Source organism: Canis lupus, chromosome 8 (genome assembly GCF_048164855.1).
Source record: "Canis lupus baileyi chromosome 8, mCanLup2.hap1, whole genome shotgun sequence".
Classification (NCBI taxonomy): Eukaryota; Metazoa; Chordata; class Mammalia; order Carnivora; family Canidae; genus Canis; species Canis lupus.
This window is the reverse complement of record NC_132845.1, coordinates 59,544,519-59,559,289: the sequence shown is the minus strand read 5'-3', so window position 1 is coordinate 59,559,289 and position 14,771 is coordinate 59,544,519. Positions and strand designations below refer to the sequence as shown.

At 55.8% G+C, this 14,771-nt stretch overlaps 2 protein-coding genes across 4 annotated transcripts; one reads left to right on the top strand and one right to left on the bottom strand.

Annotated features, from left to right (window-relative positions):
• The first annotated feature begins 964 nt into the window (after window positions 1-964).
• Window positions 965-9,017, top strand: PPP4C (protein phosphatase 4 catalytic subunit). 3 transcript variants are annotated; one of them, XM_072836491.1, is made up of 10 exons: window positions 1,054-1,120; window positions 1,354-1,515; window positions 1,608-1,694; window positions 5,636-5,687; window positions 6,266-6,316; window positions 6,492-6,593; window positions 7,102-7,275; window positions 7,374-7,500; window positions 8,293-8,482; window positions 8,562-9,017. In XM_072836491.1, exons 6-10 carry the CDS (start codon window positions 6,528-6,530, stop codon window positions 8,689-8,691), a joined length of 687 nt encoding a protein of 228 aa, XP_072692592.1. In that variant the 5' UTR covers window positions 1,054-1,120; window positions 1,354-1,515; window positions 1,608-1,694; window positions 5,636-5,687; window positions 6,266-6,316; window positions 6,492-6,527; the 3' UTR covers window positions 8,692-9,017. The 3 variants fall into 3 exon arrangements, with proteins under 3 accessions (XP_072692590.1, XP_072692591.1, XP_072692592.1); XM_072836489.1 differs by lacking the exon at window positions 1,608-1,694 and having other exon boundaries at window positions 965-1,120; XM_072836490.1 differs by lacking the exon at window positions 1,608-1,694 and having other exon boundaries at window positions 1,044-1,171.
• Window positions 9,018-9,344: 327 nt separating this feature from the next.
• Window positions 9,345-14,762, bottom strand: TBX6 (T-box transcription factor 6). Its single transcript, XM_072836482.1, has 8 exons — window positions 13,675-14,762; window positions 13,352-13,586; window positions 12,153-12,420; window positions 11,919-12,065; window positions 11,772-11,842; window positions 10,345-10,418; window positions 10,079-10,262; window positions 9,345-9,984 (listed from the first exon to the last, which is right to left on the bottom strand). Exons 1-8 carry the CDS (start codon window positions 13,790-13,792, stop codon window positions 9,771-9,773), a joined length of 1,311 nt encoding a protein of 436 aa, XP_072692583.1. The 5' UTR covers window positions 13,793-14,762; the 3' UTR covers window positions 9,345-9,770.
• Between the last annotated feature and the right edge of the window lie 9 nt (window positions 14,763-14,771).

Below are 14,771 nucleotides of genomic sequence, written 5' to 3'. Positions count from 1 at the left end.
CCTGAATTTTTGATAAGGGGCCCTTTCCTGCCTGAGCTTCCCTCCAGAAAAAAAAAAAATCTTGACTTGTCATCTCTGGGCCTACTGTATCCCTATAGTGCTGTGCAGGGCCTTCTAGGAGTTTAAGGACTTGGTCCTTTCCTCCAGTTCACATTTGCATCTGTTGACTACATACAGAACCAAACCTACTCTTAGTGTTTCTCTCAACTTTGGCCTTACTTCTGTGCCTAACCTCACTGTGAAATAAAGTCTGAAGTAAAGCAAGTAAAAATGGAAGGTCAACAGAAGATAGCAAAAAGGACGCTTCAAAAGGGAGCAGCCCGTGCAAAGGCCCATACAGGGCAAAGTACGCTTACAGACCATTTCCTCAAATGACAGTTTGAGGGTTTCGGAGCTTTTCTAGTAACAGTGAATTCCAGAACCGAGTCTAAGCAATAGGTGGATGAGAAACAAGAACTGATTTTTTTTTTTTTTTTTTTTTTTAAAGAACTGATTCCGTACAAAAAGAAATACAACTGCAGACACTATAAAGCAACTGAGGGTTGTCAGGGGCCGTTCTGGAATCGGGAGGTCATGTTGCCTGAGGCATACGCCAAGTGTGAGCAAGGTGGCCTCGTTTCTGCCTCTAACTTCAGAGGTCCTCTGTGGCAGACATTTCTCCGGGGCCGTGGAGAGGGATCTGGACGGGATTCCTCCAGCCTCTGAACACCCGCTGAGGCGCCTTCTGTGCCAGGCACGGGCTGAAAGCGTGACCCTCGGGGACTGTACTGGGGGAGGCCGACCCAAACAGGTATCTCGAGGCGCGGCTCAGCTTGCGTCTCACTGAGACGGCCACGCGGAGGGGACTGAGCTGTCCACCGGGACCGCGGTCACCTCGGCTGGCGAGCCGCCGACATCCGGTTCCTTCGCTCATTTCCATTCTTAGGCTCGAGAGGCGGAGCTAGGGGCGCGGCGCGGGAAGGGGAGGGTGTGTATGACGCCACATCCGGCGCGCGGCGGAACTGATCCTCCTTCGCTTCCGCGGCGGGGCCGGAAGTAGAAGCGGCGGTGGCGGCGGCCCAAAGCCGAGGGAAGGAGGAAGGCAGGGAGCCCGGGAGCGGGAGCCGGAGTCGCGGCGGCGGTAATAGTCTGAGACTCCTCTAGGCCACCGTCCCGAGCGCGGGACCACGGGGTTCGACGGGAGTTAGCTGGGAGCAGCCAGGGCCGTGGGACTTCGGGGGTCCAGGGGCTGAGGGGAGGGGAGGCGGGGGTGGGGGGGCCGGGCCCGCTCCAGGATCGAGTTGCCTCCCCACCTCCACCCCCGGCGCCCCCTACAAACAGTCTGATCCCCGGGCTCGCCCTCGCCTTTCTCAGGAGACCCCTGTGCGGTGCGGAGGGGGCGGCGGCCCCGGCTCTGACCCGCGCCGGGGGGTGGGCCATGGCGGAGATCAGCGACCTGGACCGGCAGATCGAGCAACTGCGGCGCTGCGAGCTCATCAAAGAGAGCGAAGTCAAGGCCCTGTGCGCTAAGGCCAGGTGAGCCGGCTGGCCCCGCTGACCCGGGGTTCCGGCCTGGGGCAGACCCAGCCGAGAACTTGGGGCCTGGCTCATCCTGGAATCTTTCCCAGAGAGGAGCAGAATAGGGCCACTTCCCTCGAGGAGCAACCAGCCCGTTGGGAGAAGACAGACCTGGAGAAAGACACTTAAAGTATTAGGTGATGTGTTTTCAGTGGCGTCAGAGAATTATAAAAAGTCCTAAGGAGGCTCAAGGAGACAGTCCTACTTGTCGGGGGAACAGAGTTTCTGGGAGGAACCGAACTTTGGGGATAGGCCTTGAAAATTAAGATGATAAAAGGGAGCGTTGACAAAAACAGAAGTTCAAGGCAGTTCAAGGCTAAAGGCTCTATGGTTTGTAGACTTCTTATTAATCCCAAGAACAACCCCTAAAGGTGGGTGGTATTGTCCCCATTTTGCAGCCGAGGACTCTTCTATTCAGAGTCAGCCAGCAAGTAAGGGATGGAGTCCGAAGCCAGTGCTCCATATCCTGTCTCTTTTCAGGCCTTAACGCAAGATGGTGGAATTGGATCTCCTCATGTTCAGTGTGAAATAGTAGCAAATAAGTCAGAATGAAATTAAACCTGACATGAAGGGAGGCCTGTGGGAAGTAGGGTCATGTAGTGGTTAAGAGCTCAGGCTTTGGAATGTGATGGTTCTGGGTGGGAATGTGAGCGTTGCCACTTACTGGCCCTGTTGGTGATCTTGAGGTCTCTGGCAGTTTCTTTATTTGTAAAGTGGGAATAATAGTATTTAAGAAGATGATGGTGAAGAGGCAGTAAGTTGGTGCCTCGGACTAGCTTAGCATAGTGCTGTGGTACAATGTAAGTGTTCAACAGTCTTTAGGTGTTACGTTACTACCGTGTAGGAAGGGGGCATTGCCAGTAAGGACCGAAGTCACCAGGGAAGGCTTCTAGGAGAAGGTGGCCTTGGAAGATGAAAATAATTTGGGTAGCTAATGGAAGCAGAGCCAGGGACCAAGGATATTCCCAGGAGGATGAGAGCAGGAGTGGAAGCTCTGGGATGTATGGGCACCAGTGAGGAGACCACTTACCGGCCTCCCCTGAGGTACTGTTTGTGGCTTGTACCACGCTGGAGATTGTGGGGAAAGAGCCAGCACAATGACCCTACATTCCTTGAACAACAGGTGTTGTACTGGCAAGGAACTTCTCTCTTTTCCATACAGGAGTCTTGTGAGATGGAAGCTGTTTGCTCCCTTTAACATGACTCCTTAGGGACCTAGTGACTTGACTGAGGTCACCCAGAAAGAAAGTAGCAGAGCTAGGTCCCGGCCTTGTGGCTCTAGGCCTCTTGCCTGGCTTTACCTCAGACAGACCCATAGTGGCCAGACTGGGCCTGTTTGGGAAACAGGCAAGGCCTCTTAAATGCTTGTCTGCGACTCTTTTGTGTTCTGGCAGTGAAAGAAAGTTTTCCTGACTGGACCAGCCCCAAGGTGTTTTTAGTCACCGCTGTTCCCTCAGTCTTGACAGCATTTTTAGGAACTTAAACCAACTGTTGCTTGGCACTGTTCTTTTTCCTGTAAGACTCATCTTGCCCAGAGGGCCTGAATTCATTTGGTGGTGATGATAGCTGGTGCTCGCATAGCATGGTGGGGTTTTCAGAATGACACACAGGTTATGTATCCAGTCTCACCTGCTCTTGGCAGCAGCCCTATAGAGCGGGCAGGTTGGAGAGAGTGTTTCACAGAAGAGGAAACTGAGCCTCAGAAGACATAATGCCTTGCCTGTAGTCCCATAGCTGGTAGGAAGAGAGGTTCACTTTGTTTGGATCCAGGTCTTTTACTATACTGCCTGTAAACTGATAGCCAACCAGTCAGCAAGGCAGTGGGGAGCTATAGAGGATTGAGGGGTCGGGGAGTCTTGCCCAGCTGAAACTGAGAAGAGCTTGGGAGGTACTGGGCTGAGACCTAAGTTGGCCAGTATTATCCAGGGTCTGTTCTGAAGGGAGAACAACTTGTGCACCTGGCCGTGGCCTCCTGGAGACCCACAAGGGGCCGAGGCCCAGGCCAGTAGCATCTTGGAACCTCAGCTTGCCCCCAGGGTACATAGATGTAAATTCTTGGAACTAGAGAGGCCTGAAGTATGTGAACCAAACTTGGTCGTCTTTGAAATACCAGTGTAGGGGTGCCTGGCCGACTCAGTCGGTAGAGCATGCAACTTCTGATCTCGGGGTTGTGAGTTTGAGCCCTACATCGGGTGTAGAAATTACTTTAAAAAATACTTACATAGGATCCCTGGGTGGCGCAGTGGTTTAGCGCCTGCCTTTGGCCCAGGGCGCGATCCTGGAGACCCGGGATCGAATCCCACGTCAGGCTCCCGGTGCATGGAGCCTGCTTCTCCCTCTGCCTGTGTCTCTGCCTCTCTCTCTCTCTCTGTGACTATCATAAATAAATAAAATAAAATAAAAATTAAAAAAAAAAAAAAAATACTTACATAGGGGAAGCCCCAGTGGCGCAGCGGTTTAGCGCCACCTGCAGCCCAGGGCGTGATCCAGAAGACCCTGGATCGAGTCCCACGTCAGGCTCTCTGTATGATGCCTGCTTCTCCCTCTGCCTGTGTCTCTGCCTCTCTCTCTGTCTCTATGAATAAATAAATAAATAAAATCTTTAAAAAAATACATATATAATGTATATCACTATGGTAAAAGAGCAGAGGGTTTGAATTGGGTGGTCTTCATCGTGAATCCCAGCTTTGTCCCCTAAAAATGGTGTGACCCTGGTCAAGTCACTGTACCTCTCCAAGTCTTTGAAGTCATTATGGAGCTCAGATGAGATTCTACATATGTAGGGACAGGGACTGGCATTTGTTGTGGAAGTAAAGGTGGGTAAGTGTGAGCTCTGAGAGGGCGGGTGATGTGCTGTGAGTGACAGAGCTGGGGTCGGAGGCTGGTTCTCTTTCCCCCACCTCGCCGGGTCCTGCCCCTTTTTTCTCTGAGCTTCAGTTTCTGTGTCAGATGAGGATGAGAAGAACCCCCCTGAGTCATTTGAAAATGTCTTCACAAGCAGTTGATGTGGAAGGATGCTGGACCCATGATGTAGTCCAGCGGCGGGGAGGGCTTGGTGGCCAGATGGCCTCCCAGACCCCTGCCGGGACGCCCTCCCATTCCCAGAAAGCCAAGCAACCACACTTCCCTCAAGCTGCTTTTGTCTGAGAGAGTGCCCTCAGGGACATAGGTAAAATCACGGGTTCTCTGAGCTCAGGGAGCTCCTAGTCTCCTAGGAGGAGGCTGGCGGAAAAAGGTAGGCAGGTGCCTGGGGCCCTCCAAAACCAGAGCAGCTTGATAAAAGTGCCAGATCCTGGAGCCAGGCTGCTTGGTTCAAGTCCCACCTGTAGGACTATAGCCAGTTTATTCATCCGAGCAGTGGGTGTCATCACGATGCCTGCTTTGGGGATGGTTCTTTGATTGTGTCGTCGATGCAGAGCTCTTACTGCAGTCCTGCGGCATATCAGCTAGAGTGGTCACTGCTGCTGTCATCAAGGTAGAAATCTGGAAGTGTGGCTCCTCTCCAGTTGACTGTAACTGACAAAGTGATTTTATGTCATGTGCTGGCAAGTAGTAGTAGACTCCACTGCAGGGAGAAATGAAAGAACAACGTTGTCACTCCCTTTAAGTAAGGAAAAACACAGCACATCACTTTGATGGTGTGTCTGATGACTGGGTACCTTGGGATGGTCTGTGCAAGGCCTCTGATGAGCAGAGAGAGACCGTAAGCTAAGTGGAGGACACAGTCTCAGAGTACTCGAGGCTGAGGAAGCAGCGTGAGCAGAGGTCTCTGTGCGGAGAGGAGGTCTGTTTTCTGAATGAGCACCGGTTGTGTGAAAGAGGGCAGCAGGGAGGGTTAGGACTCAGAAGGCTGCTGCCTCCTTGGAAAAACTTTGAATGCAGTTAAGAGTTTGGGCTCTGGCCAATTGGCCTCTGGGAGGCCTGGCCAGGCCTGGTCAACCCACCCTGGGGATATTGCACACCTCACTCCTGCCCCCTAGAGGTTACCTCATATCCTCCCCTGGAAAAGATCAGGAATTGGGCTGGCCTGGCCTGGCCTGGCCTGGCCGTGGTGACCCTGGTCTTCTCCTGTCTCCAGAGAGATCTTGGTAGAGGAGAGCAACGTACAGAGGGTGGACTCGCCAGTCACAGTGAGTACCTGTCCTTCCGGAGCCTAGCTTCGTCTTAGGCACACGGGCATACCCCCTAATCTTACGGGCTGCAGAGGGCTACCCCCATCCCTGAGAGCCCAGGGGCCCTGTGTATCTGCTCCTTCTCCCATCTTTAAGGGAGCCTTGCTATATGAAACAGATGTTATGGGAATGGTCTTTTAATATGTTGGGGGGATACTCTTGGCCAGGGCAGAAGGCTTCTTACTATGGTGAGTGATTCTACTCCAAATGTTCCTGTGTATTCTGTTATTAGCAGCTTTATTCTAGGTTCTTTGAGGGGAACAGGGAGAGGAGCGGGCTAGGTCCTCCAGAAGCTACAGGTCTAACTGGAAAGACCTGGCTCTAGCTCTTGCCCACAGTAGTTGGCACTCTGTGTGGGATGGGTTGTGATTCCAAACCAGGCAGAGTCGGGGTAGGAGAGGAGATTTTGGCCCTAAGAAGTAAAGATTTGGCCAGGAGTGATAAGGAGCTGCTAAACAGTGGGTGTTTTGAAGGTTAGTCCCTGGGAGCAGAGCTTTCAGACTGTGAGTTGCGACCCACCTCTCCTCACTTTGCAGGTATGCGGTGACATCCACGGACAATTCTATGACCTCAAGGAGCTGTTCAGAGTAAGTGTGGGGAGACTCTGGGACCCAAAGGTGACCTGGGGCATGAATTGAGAGTGGAACCTTTAATTTGGTGAGTGGAGTATAGGTGAGAAGCCTCTAGTTTGGTGGCTTTCTGAAAGAAGGGCTGCCATAGCGGGGGACATTTTGGGGACCAAGCAGATTCTTCTCCCCCCAGGTGGGTGGCGACGTCCCAGAGACCAACTACCTCTTCATGGGAGACTTTGTGGATCGTGGTTTCTACAGCGTCGAAACGTTCCTCCTGCTGCTGGCACTGAAGGTGGGGACCTGGGCCACCTCAGGCCTGACCTGTCTGCTTCCTTTCTGCCCCCATCTCTTGACCTGTGCTGCTAGTGCCCAGCTTGCCAGGGAGCAGACAGGGCAGCTTCCCCTGCCCTGGGGGCATCTGACGGGGCCCCTGGAGCAGGAGTTGGAGCAGCAGCATTGAAGGGGAGGGAATAGAGGCGCCCTGTGCTCAGAAAGTGGGGGGTGGGGCATGGAGTTCTCCCGGGTCTGGCATCCATGGGTGGGCAGGATGACAAGGCACCTGAGGGTCTTGTTCAGGACTTGGTGGTGAAAGCGGAGCTGGGTCTATAGTTGGGACAGAGAGAGATCAGCCTCAGATCCCCTGGAGGAGGGGCTGGGGCCTCCGAGGTGGATGCGGCGCCATGCAGAGGCAGGCACGGGATGATGTGATGCTGGGACAGGGCTGACACATGTGAGGGGTCTGAGAGGGACATGGGAGGTGACAGGGGAGAAGCAGAGCCTAGACCCCAGCCCGCCTCCAGGTTCGCTATCCTGACCGCATCACCCTGATCCGGGGCAACCACGAGAGCCGCCAGATCACCCAGGTCTATGGCTTCTATGACGAGTGTCTGCGTAAATACGGCTCGGTGACTGTGTGGCGCTACTGCACAGAGATCTTTGACTACCTCAGCCTGTCGGCCATCATCGATGGCAAGGTAGGCTGGCCTCTGGGCCCTGCAGGGATGGGGAAGGGTGGGGAGGCGAGGAACCGCTGGGCTCAGCTCACCTTCGCTCCTTTCTGGTCTCTGTGTAGATCTTTTGTGTGCACGGGGGTCTCTCCCCCTCCATCCAGACCCTGGACCAGATCCGGACCATTGACCGAAAGCAAGAGGTGCCCCATGACGGGCCCATGTGTGACCTGCTCTGGTCTGACCCTGAAGGTGAGGGTAGTAGGGCGGGCCGGCTCTCCCCTTAGTTTGGCAGGAGACTGAAGGGGTCCTTTGGTTAAAGGGACAGTTAAAGTGTTGAAGGGGTCTAGCGAGGTGGGCTTGGGGAAGAGCAGAACAGGTTGGTTTCCATGGGCCCTGTCCATGAAGAGGAGGAGCGGGGGCAGCTGGTGTTTTGAGCTCTGAGGGGTCAGGCATGTAGATCGTTGTTCGGAGGCTTGTTTGGGACAGAAACATCCGTGCCCTGAATGTGAAGGGGCTTCTGCAGAGGGTAGATGCCCAGAATGCTGGCCCTGTGAGGATTGTCCCTGATTTTGTGGGACTTCCCAGCTAAAATAGAGCAGAGACTGGATTGAAAGCCAAGTCTCCCGAATACCAAGCTCCTTCTGTGATGACACAGCCTCCACTCTCTCACTGCCCTGCCCAGCTTCCTGGCCACTCCTCCCAGGGCGGCCAGGGCAGGCCTCATTCACACCTGCTTGACCTGTGTGGTCATAATGGGCGCTTCCTTTCACTTTTGGGTACGCCTGTTTGGCCAGTGAATCACATGGCCACTCTGATTATGGGGTAGCTCCAATGGTCAGAAAATTCTTTCTCCTTGGAGCTTATCTGCTCCAGCAATTGCGGTTGACTCTGGGATCCCCCAGAATACACTCAGGCCCTGTGCTCTTGCCCCATGGGCCTCATTGGGAGAAGGGGATGGAATGTTCTTTTTCAAAGGGCAATGGGCACCAGAGAAGCCTGGAGGACACCCTCTCCCCCCATCCCTACCTTCTTTTGCTTCAGACACAACAGGCTGGGGTGTGAGCCCCCGCGGGGCTGGCTACCTGTTTGGCAGTGACGTGGTGGCCCAGTTCAATGCAGCCAACGACATTGACATGATCTGCCGCGCCCATCAACTGGTGATGGAAGGTTACAAGTGGCACTTCAATGAGACTGTGCTCACTGTGTGGTCTGCACCCAACTATTGCTACCGGTGAGCAGCCCGGGCCACGAGGTGGGGGTGGGAGGCAGGCTGACCCACCCGTCTAACACGGCTGCCCTCCTACTTCCAGCTGTGGGAATGTGGCAGCCATCTTGGAGCTGGATGAGCATCTCCAGAAAGATTTCATCATCTTCGAGGCTGCTCCCCAAGAGACCCGGGGCATCCCCTCCAAGAAGCCCGTGGCCGATTATTTCCTGTGATCCCTCCAACCCCTGCAACCTCCAGCCCCTCTGGCCCTCGGACCACTGTGACTCTGCCCTCTTCTCCAGACAGAGGCTGGGCATCGGGGGTGGGGGGGCTGTCTCGGCTCTGCTCTCCCCCCAAAGAGGGCACTTCGAGGGTGAGGACTTTCTCTGGAGAGGCTTGGAGCCTCAGCTCCATGCTCCTCTCCTTTCTCCCCACTTGAACCATGGAGTTTCCAATAATTTTTTGGTTTTCTTTTTTCTTTTTCTTTTTTTTTGTTTGTTTTTAGATAAAAATTTTGAGAGAAAAAAAGAAAAATTCTAATAAAAGGAGAAAAATGGTATTTGGGTGTGTGTCAGACTTGATTGGGAATGAGCAGCAATGCCGGCCTGGCCCTGGGCTGTACCGAGGGCCTTGAACTGCCCCAGCGCCTCAGTGACTGTTCCCAGCAGAGAGAGAGCTGGGTTCTCGGCAGCAGCCTTATTTCATTCTCAAAACAAGGCAGTGTCAGGACATTCAGATTTCCCCATGTCCCTGAAGAGGAAACAGCCCAGACCATTGGTCAAGCAGCTGGAAACCTGCGAGTCTGCATAGGAGGTGAGGGCCCAGGTCTCCCCACAACACCTTTGCTCACCCAGCCCGCCCCGGGGCTAAACACCACTCGCCGATGTGTACGGAGCACTGAAGTCTTTTGAGTTTTATTAACAAAAATACTCTGGTCCTGAGAACAGACTGGTGTGGCTCGCACTGGGCCGAGGGGCTAGAACTTGCACAGCCCAGGGCTGAGGCCCAGGAGGCGGGAGCACAGGGCAGTGGCCCCATTTGGCCACGCAGAGCCTCCCTCCATTCACACGGAGGTGAGAGCCTGGAAGGGGAAGCCGGCCCCAGCTGGACTCCCAGCAGCTTAGCCAGAGCTTTGAAGCCAGGGTGGGTGGGAGTGAAAGCAAAGTGTGAAGTGGGGTGGGGGGAGGCCCCAGGCAGCCATTTGGTGTGGGGGATGGGGCCGGTGGAAGTGGCAGGCCGCAGGCCTGGGGGAAGGGCAGTGGAGGTGTGTGATGGAACACAGCCAGGGAGGCAGAGGGGCCCCGGGGAGAGCTCAGTACATTGGTTTGGAGCCCACATCCAGGTAAGCCCCAGGACCAGGGTAGGCAAGGGGGAAGGGGCCCCCCTGGAGGAAGTGCGAGGGGAAGGGTGCCGTTGGTGCAGCTGCTGGGTATCCTGAGCCCCCTGGCCCAGGCTGCAGCTCCAGGAATGCAGCTGAGTAGGGGGCCGGACGCCCTGAGTCTGGAGCCTCGGGGAAGCTGGGGTTCCTGAAGCAAAGAGAGGAGTCAGAACAGAATAGAGAAATACCACCACCCCCCCCCAATCTGGAACAGCCCAGCTCCATGCCCCTGTCCCACTCACCTGGTTGGAAGGTGACTGGGCGCTCCGTGGAAGGCTGCAGGGTGCAGGAGGTAGGCTTCGGCACTGGGACCACCACACCGAGGAGCTGGGGTGGGAGCAGCTTCACGAGGGGCCGGGGGCTGCTCTGGATCCGACTCACGGACGTCCCCCCCCAGTGTGGAATCACAGGGTCCGCCTGGCGGATCTAGGGAGATGGAGGGGAAAGGTTGGGCTAATGAGGATTGGCAGCTGGGGACTGGCCCCATCACCATCAAGGTGCCACTCACCTCCACTCCCATAGGCCTCTGCAGCTATTGGCTCTGGGACCCGCAGTTTCCTCTTCACACGGGCATCTCGCTCCCTGGAGAACAGTGACAATGATGATGATGATGGTGATGGTGATGATGATGGTAATGATGGTGGTAATAATAGCACTTGCCAGGTGCCAGGCATTTCACCCTCCCAAGGACCCTGTCGGGTAGGTGCCATTATTATACCCATTTTACAGATGAAGGAACCAAAGTCTGGAGAATGAAGTGACTAGAAAGTGGGGGAGCTGGAGTTGATTTTCCCCCTAAAATTTTCCAGTGGTTTCCTCTTGTGGCTATCACATTTGGGAAACTGCTCCCCAAGCTAGAAGGACAGGGTGTGGTCTGAACCCAGCTCATCTCGCCTAGCTTGCCCTCGCCATCATTAGTTGCCTTGCCACCGGACTCTGGAATCCTCTTCTCTCTGCCCCTGCTCACCGGTCTAGCTAGTCCTTGTCGTAGGTTCATTCTTGTCTCCCTTTCTCAAGGAAGTCCTCCCGCCCTCCCACAGCATGCCACAAACCTCCCTCATAACATCTGCCAATAGTTCTACTTCACATTTGTTAGGGTGACCCCTTGATTAATGGCTGCCTCTTCTCCACGACCACACACCTTGAGGGCAAAGGACAGCTCTGAGGGAGCTGTACTCAGAAGCCAAAGTCCTAAATAAACCCTCACAGTCCAACGTAACGTGGCTACCTTTCGCCTCTGACTTGCCTCTTCCACTCCAGCCACACCACAGTCAAGCTCCTGCCTCAGGGCCCTTGCATATGCTGTTCCTGCTTCTTAGCCCGCCTTTCCTCAGATACACACTATACTTCCTTTAGGACTTTTCCAAGGCTCTCATCTAATAAATACCTCACTCCAGTCCTTCCTATCTTCCTTCCCTTATTGCTTTTCTCTTCAGAACTTATCACTTGGGATGCCTGGGTGGCTCAGTGGTTGAGTGTTTGCCTTTGGCTCACAGCGTGATCCTGCGGTCCTGGGATCGAGTCCCACATGGGGCTCCCTGCATGGAGCCTGCTTCTCCCTCTGCCTGTGTCTCTGCCTCTCTCTGTGTGTCTCTCATGAATAAATTTTAAAAAAAATCTTAAAAAAAAACTTCTAGCTTACTTTTTTTTTTTTCTAGCTCACTTATATTTTACTTATTTTACTTGTCTACTCTGTCCCCCAGAGTATCAGTTCTGTAAGGGCAGGGGCTTTGGTTTTGTTCCCTGATGGATCTCCAGCGGCTAGAACTGTGCCTGGCACACAGCAGGTGCTAAATGAGTATTTACAGAATCCATGAGCAAATACATGTTTTTACTTACTATTGCGTTCCTGGCCTCCGGCACAGTGCCTGGCACATCGCGGTCAGTTCATAAACATGTGCTGAATGAACGAATCAATGAACGAACAATGCCTACCTCTTACAGTTTCTGCCATTCTCCCGGAAGCCCTTGGCAAAGGGATTGGCTGCGATCTTCAGCTGTGTGATCTGGGGACACACAGCCAGGGTCAAAGCTCCCATGGCCTGGGCAGTGCCTACCACCCCCCTCCAGCGGGTCACTTACCCTGGGGTTCTGGTAGGCTGTCACCGAGATGAATGTGGTCTCGGGGAAGCGGAAGGAGGCGACACCGCCCCAGTGTTGGCTGCAAAGCTGGGCTGCCCGCACCAGGTGGATGCGGGGCTGGTACTTATGCATGGAGTGCAAGATCAGCTGGGAGAGAAGGAACCAGATGACTCCCTGACTGGGGCCCCACCCCCACCCCCACCCCTCAGCCTGTCCTCCCAGCCAGGGCCTCACATGGCCGTGGGGGTCCAGGGTGCTGTTGGTGAGCTTGACACGATGGAAAGACACAGGCTGCCGCATCCAGTGGGCACCAGTGGCTGGAGAGTCGGGATGAATGTAGACTCGGTCCGGCAGGCGGGGCTCCGCCTTGCCACTGGGCTCCCAGCGCCGGCCCTGCCAGCGGTAGCGAGCCCCATCCACTGGAACCACATCCAGAAGGAACAGGTAGCGGGCCTCAGGGTCCAGGCCAGTGACTGACACTCGACAAGCAGGGAACATGCGCCTGGACAGGGGAGGGGGGATGGGAGAGGCCTGGCGCTACCCGCTGGCCAGCAGTGGGCACAGCGCTGGCAGGGGCACAGCCACCATTGGCTCACCCAGTTTTGTCAGAGAAACGTCGAGGGAGGTGGAATTAGAATTCAGAGGGCAGGTCTTCCAGCTGGAGGCTTGTCTCATCCCATTTCACACTCAGGAAACAGGACAGACAGGTGATCTGACCAGGGTCACATAGCTGATTAGGAGCAGAGCCAGGACTCCTGACTCTTAGCCCCTCAAACTCCATCCACAGAAGCAGTGGGGACACACTTTTGTCCCTAAGATCTTGCCAGGATCTTGCTCCCCACTCTGGTCTCCTCACCTAATCTCCAGCACCAGAGTCTACACTGCTGGCAAACCTGCTTCGGGCAAAAAAATGTCCTGCCTGCAGCAGGGCAGAGGACTTAGCATGCCTGGCCTGAGCTCCTGGCCTAGAAAGACACAGGCCACACACGGACCACATCCCTCCTTCCAGGGTGACCCCAGACCTAGCCACATACTGACCCTGATCCTGGCCAGATTTCCCAGAATGCTGGCCACTGGCTGGCACTTGATCCTAGTCATGGTCTGAACCCTGTCTCCAGCCACAGATCGACCCCTGATCCAGGCCACAAAAGAACCTATCACCAGCCACACTTTCCGACCCAGGCCCAGACTGACCTAGGACCCTTGCTACAGATTCCACAGACTGACCCTTGGCCCTTGCCACCGAATGACCCCTGATCCAGCCTTAGAGTAACCCTTGACCCAGGCCACACTTGCACCCTGGACTTAGGCAGAGATCTAGACCCTCCAGCAACCCCCAAACCTAACCCCAGCACCAGGAACTCAGCTTTTCCCAAAAGACCCCCACCAGGAACACACTGGGTGGGCCCTCTGACTCTGGCCCAGCCCCTCACCTCCCAGCTTTGGTGATGATCATCTCTGTTCCCACAGAACTGAACTCTTTCCACAGCTCCCGGTTGTCCAGGCTCAGGCTGACTCCGGGGAGCGAATGAAGGACCTCTGGGGCTGGGGGGGCCTGCTCAGTGCCCAGGGCTGGGGGTAGCGGGGGCAGGGCTGGGGGAGCGGCCAGGGTGCAGGAAGCAGCTTCAATCCCGGAGAGGAAGCAATCCAACTTGGGAGTGTCCAGATCTGGAGACAAGGGGGTGGGCAGAATGAGGAGCCAGCAGAGGGCCACAGCCCCCCCGCGGCCCCTCACAGGAGCTGGTCCCATGCTCACCAGGGTAGCGGTAGCCCTCTGCCAGGGCAGGCGGGAAGCTGGAATCTGTCCCAGGCTGGGGGGGCCCAAGGCGGTAGCCTGTCCCCAGGGAGGGGTACAACTCCCGTGGATGGTACATGGAGTAGTCCTGTCTGGCCTCAGGTCACGCTGCCTAGAGTCGGTTCCCGGTGCTGAGAGATGCCCCCTTTATAGCTCACAGCTCAGCCCCCAACAGACCCAGGATCACAGCCCCTCCCCTATGTGGGGCCCTGGAATTGGGCTGGGGTGGAGACCCCTGGGGCCTGGAAGGGGTCCAAGAGGGGGCCGGATACCTGGGTACCCTCCCCTTCTCCCTCCCCCCCCAGGCTTCATTAGCTCCGACCCCCTGCCCCCTCATTACATAATTAACTCCTCGGCCTGATTGATCCCCGGGGCTCCACAGGGACGCAGTTTGGCGCTTCCGGCCAGCTGGTCCCCGTTCCCACGGGGGGAGCCCCGGCTAAGGATAAGCTACTGAAGGGCGGGGCCTGGACCCTGGGATGGAGCCTGGAGTCCTGGGGCAGACCTTGGCGCCCCATACTTTTCTAGCAGGTACCCCCACCCCTCCTTCACTTGGAGGGATGAAGCATGACTGGACGGAAAGAGCAGGGCTGGAGGGATGCGGCCTGAGATGATCGTGACGCAGGGCACTGGGGACCTCGAGGAGTCCGCAGGTGAGGCCCGAACCCTGGAGTCCTTCCTTCCTGCTTCCCATCCTGCAAAACCTCCACCCTGCGCCGAGCCTCTGGAGAGCAGAAACACCCACGGTTCGACCTTCTCTGACGGCCGGTGCCGGGCTTTCCCAGAAGGTCCCGCGCTGGGGAACCCTCGGAACTACACTTCCCAGCAGGCCCGGGGCCGAGACTCGACGCGGCGGAGACGGACAGACGCCGCTGGGACCGCTGGAAATCGTAGTCGCGAAGATCGGGCGGTGAACCTGGCGGCGCGGTCGCCTCCCAGGAGAGCTTTGCCTCTAGGCGGCGGCAAAACGCTAGAGCTGAGAAGGCGCAGATCAGCCGAGGTCAAGGCCTAGGCGGGCTGAGTGGTGTCGGGAAGCTCCAAGGGCAGGGAGACGGGTC

Bases quoted from the DNA above. Each gene is read 5' to 3' on its own strand.
- PPP4C (XM_072836489.1), top strand. From the start codon at position 1,418: ATGGCGGAGATCAGCGACCTGGACCGGCAGATCGAGCAACTGCGGCGC. The intron at 6,594-7,101 runs GTGGGGACCTGG...GCCCGCCTCCAG, and splicing joins TCCTGCTGCTGGCACTGAAG to GTTCGCTATCCTGACCGCAT. The intron at 8,483-8,561 runs GTGAGCAGCCCG...TCCTACTTCCAG, and splicing joins GCACCCAACTATTGCTACCG to CTGTGGGAATGTGGCAGCCA.
- TBX6 (XM_072836482.1), bottom strand. From the start codon at position 13,792: ATGTACCATCCACGGGAGTTGTACCCCTCCCTGGGGACAGGCTACCGC. The intron at 11,843-11,918 runs GTAAGTGACCCG...GTGTGTCCCCAG, and splicing joins CAGCCTACCAGAACCCCAGG to ATCACACAGCTGAAGATCGC. The intron at 10,419-11,771 runs GTAGGCATTGTT...ACTGTTCTCCAG, and splicing joins AATGGCAGAAACTGTAAGAG to GGAGCGAGATGCCCGTGTGA.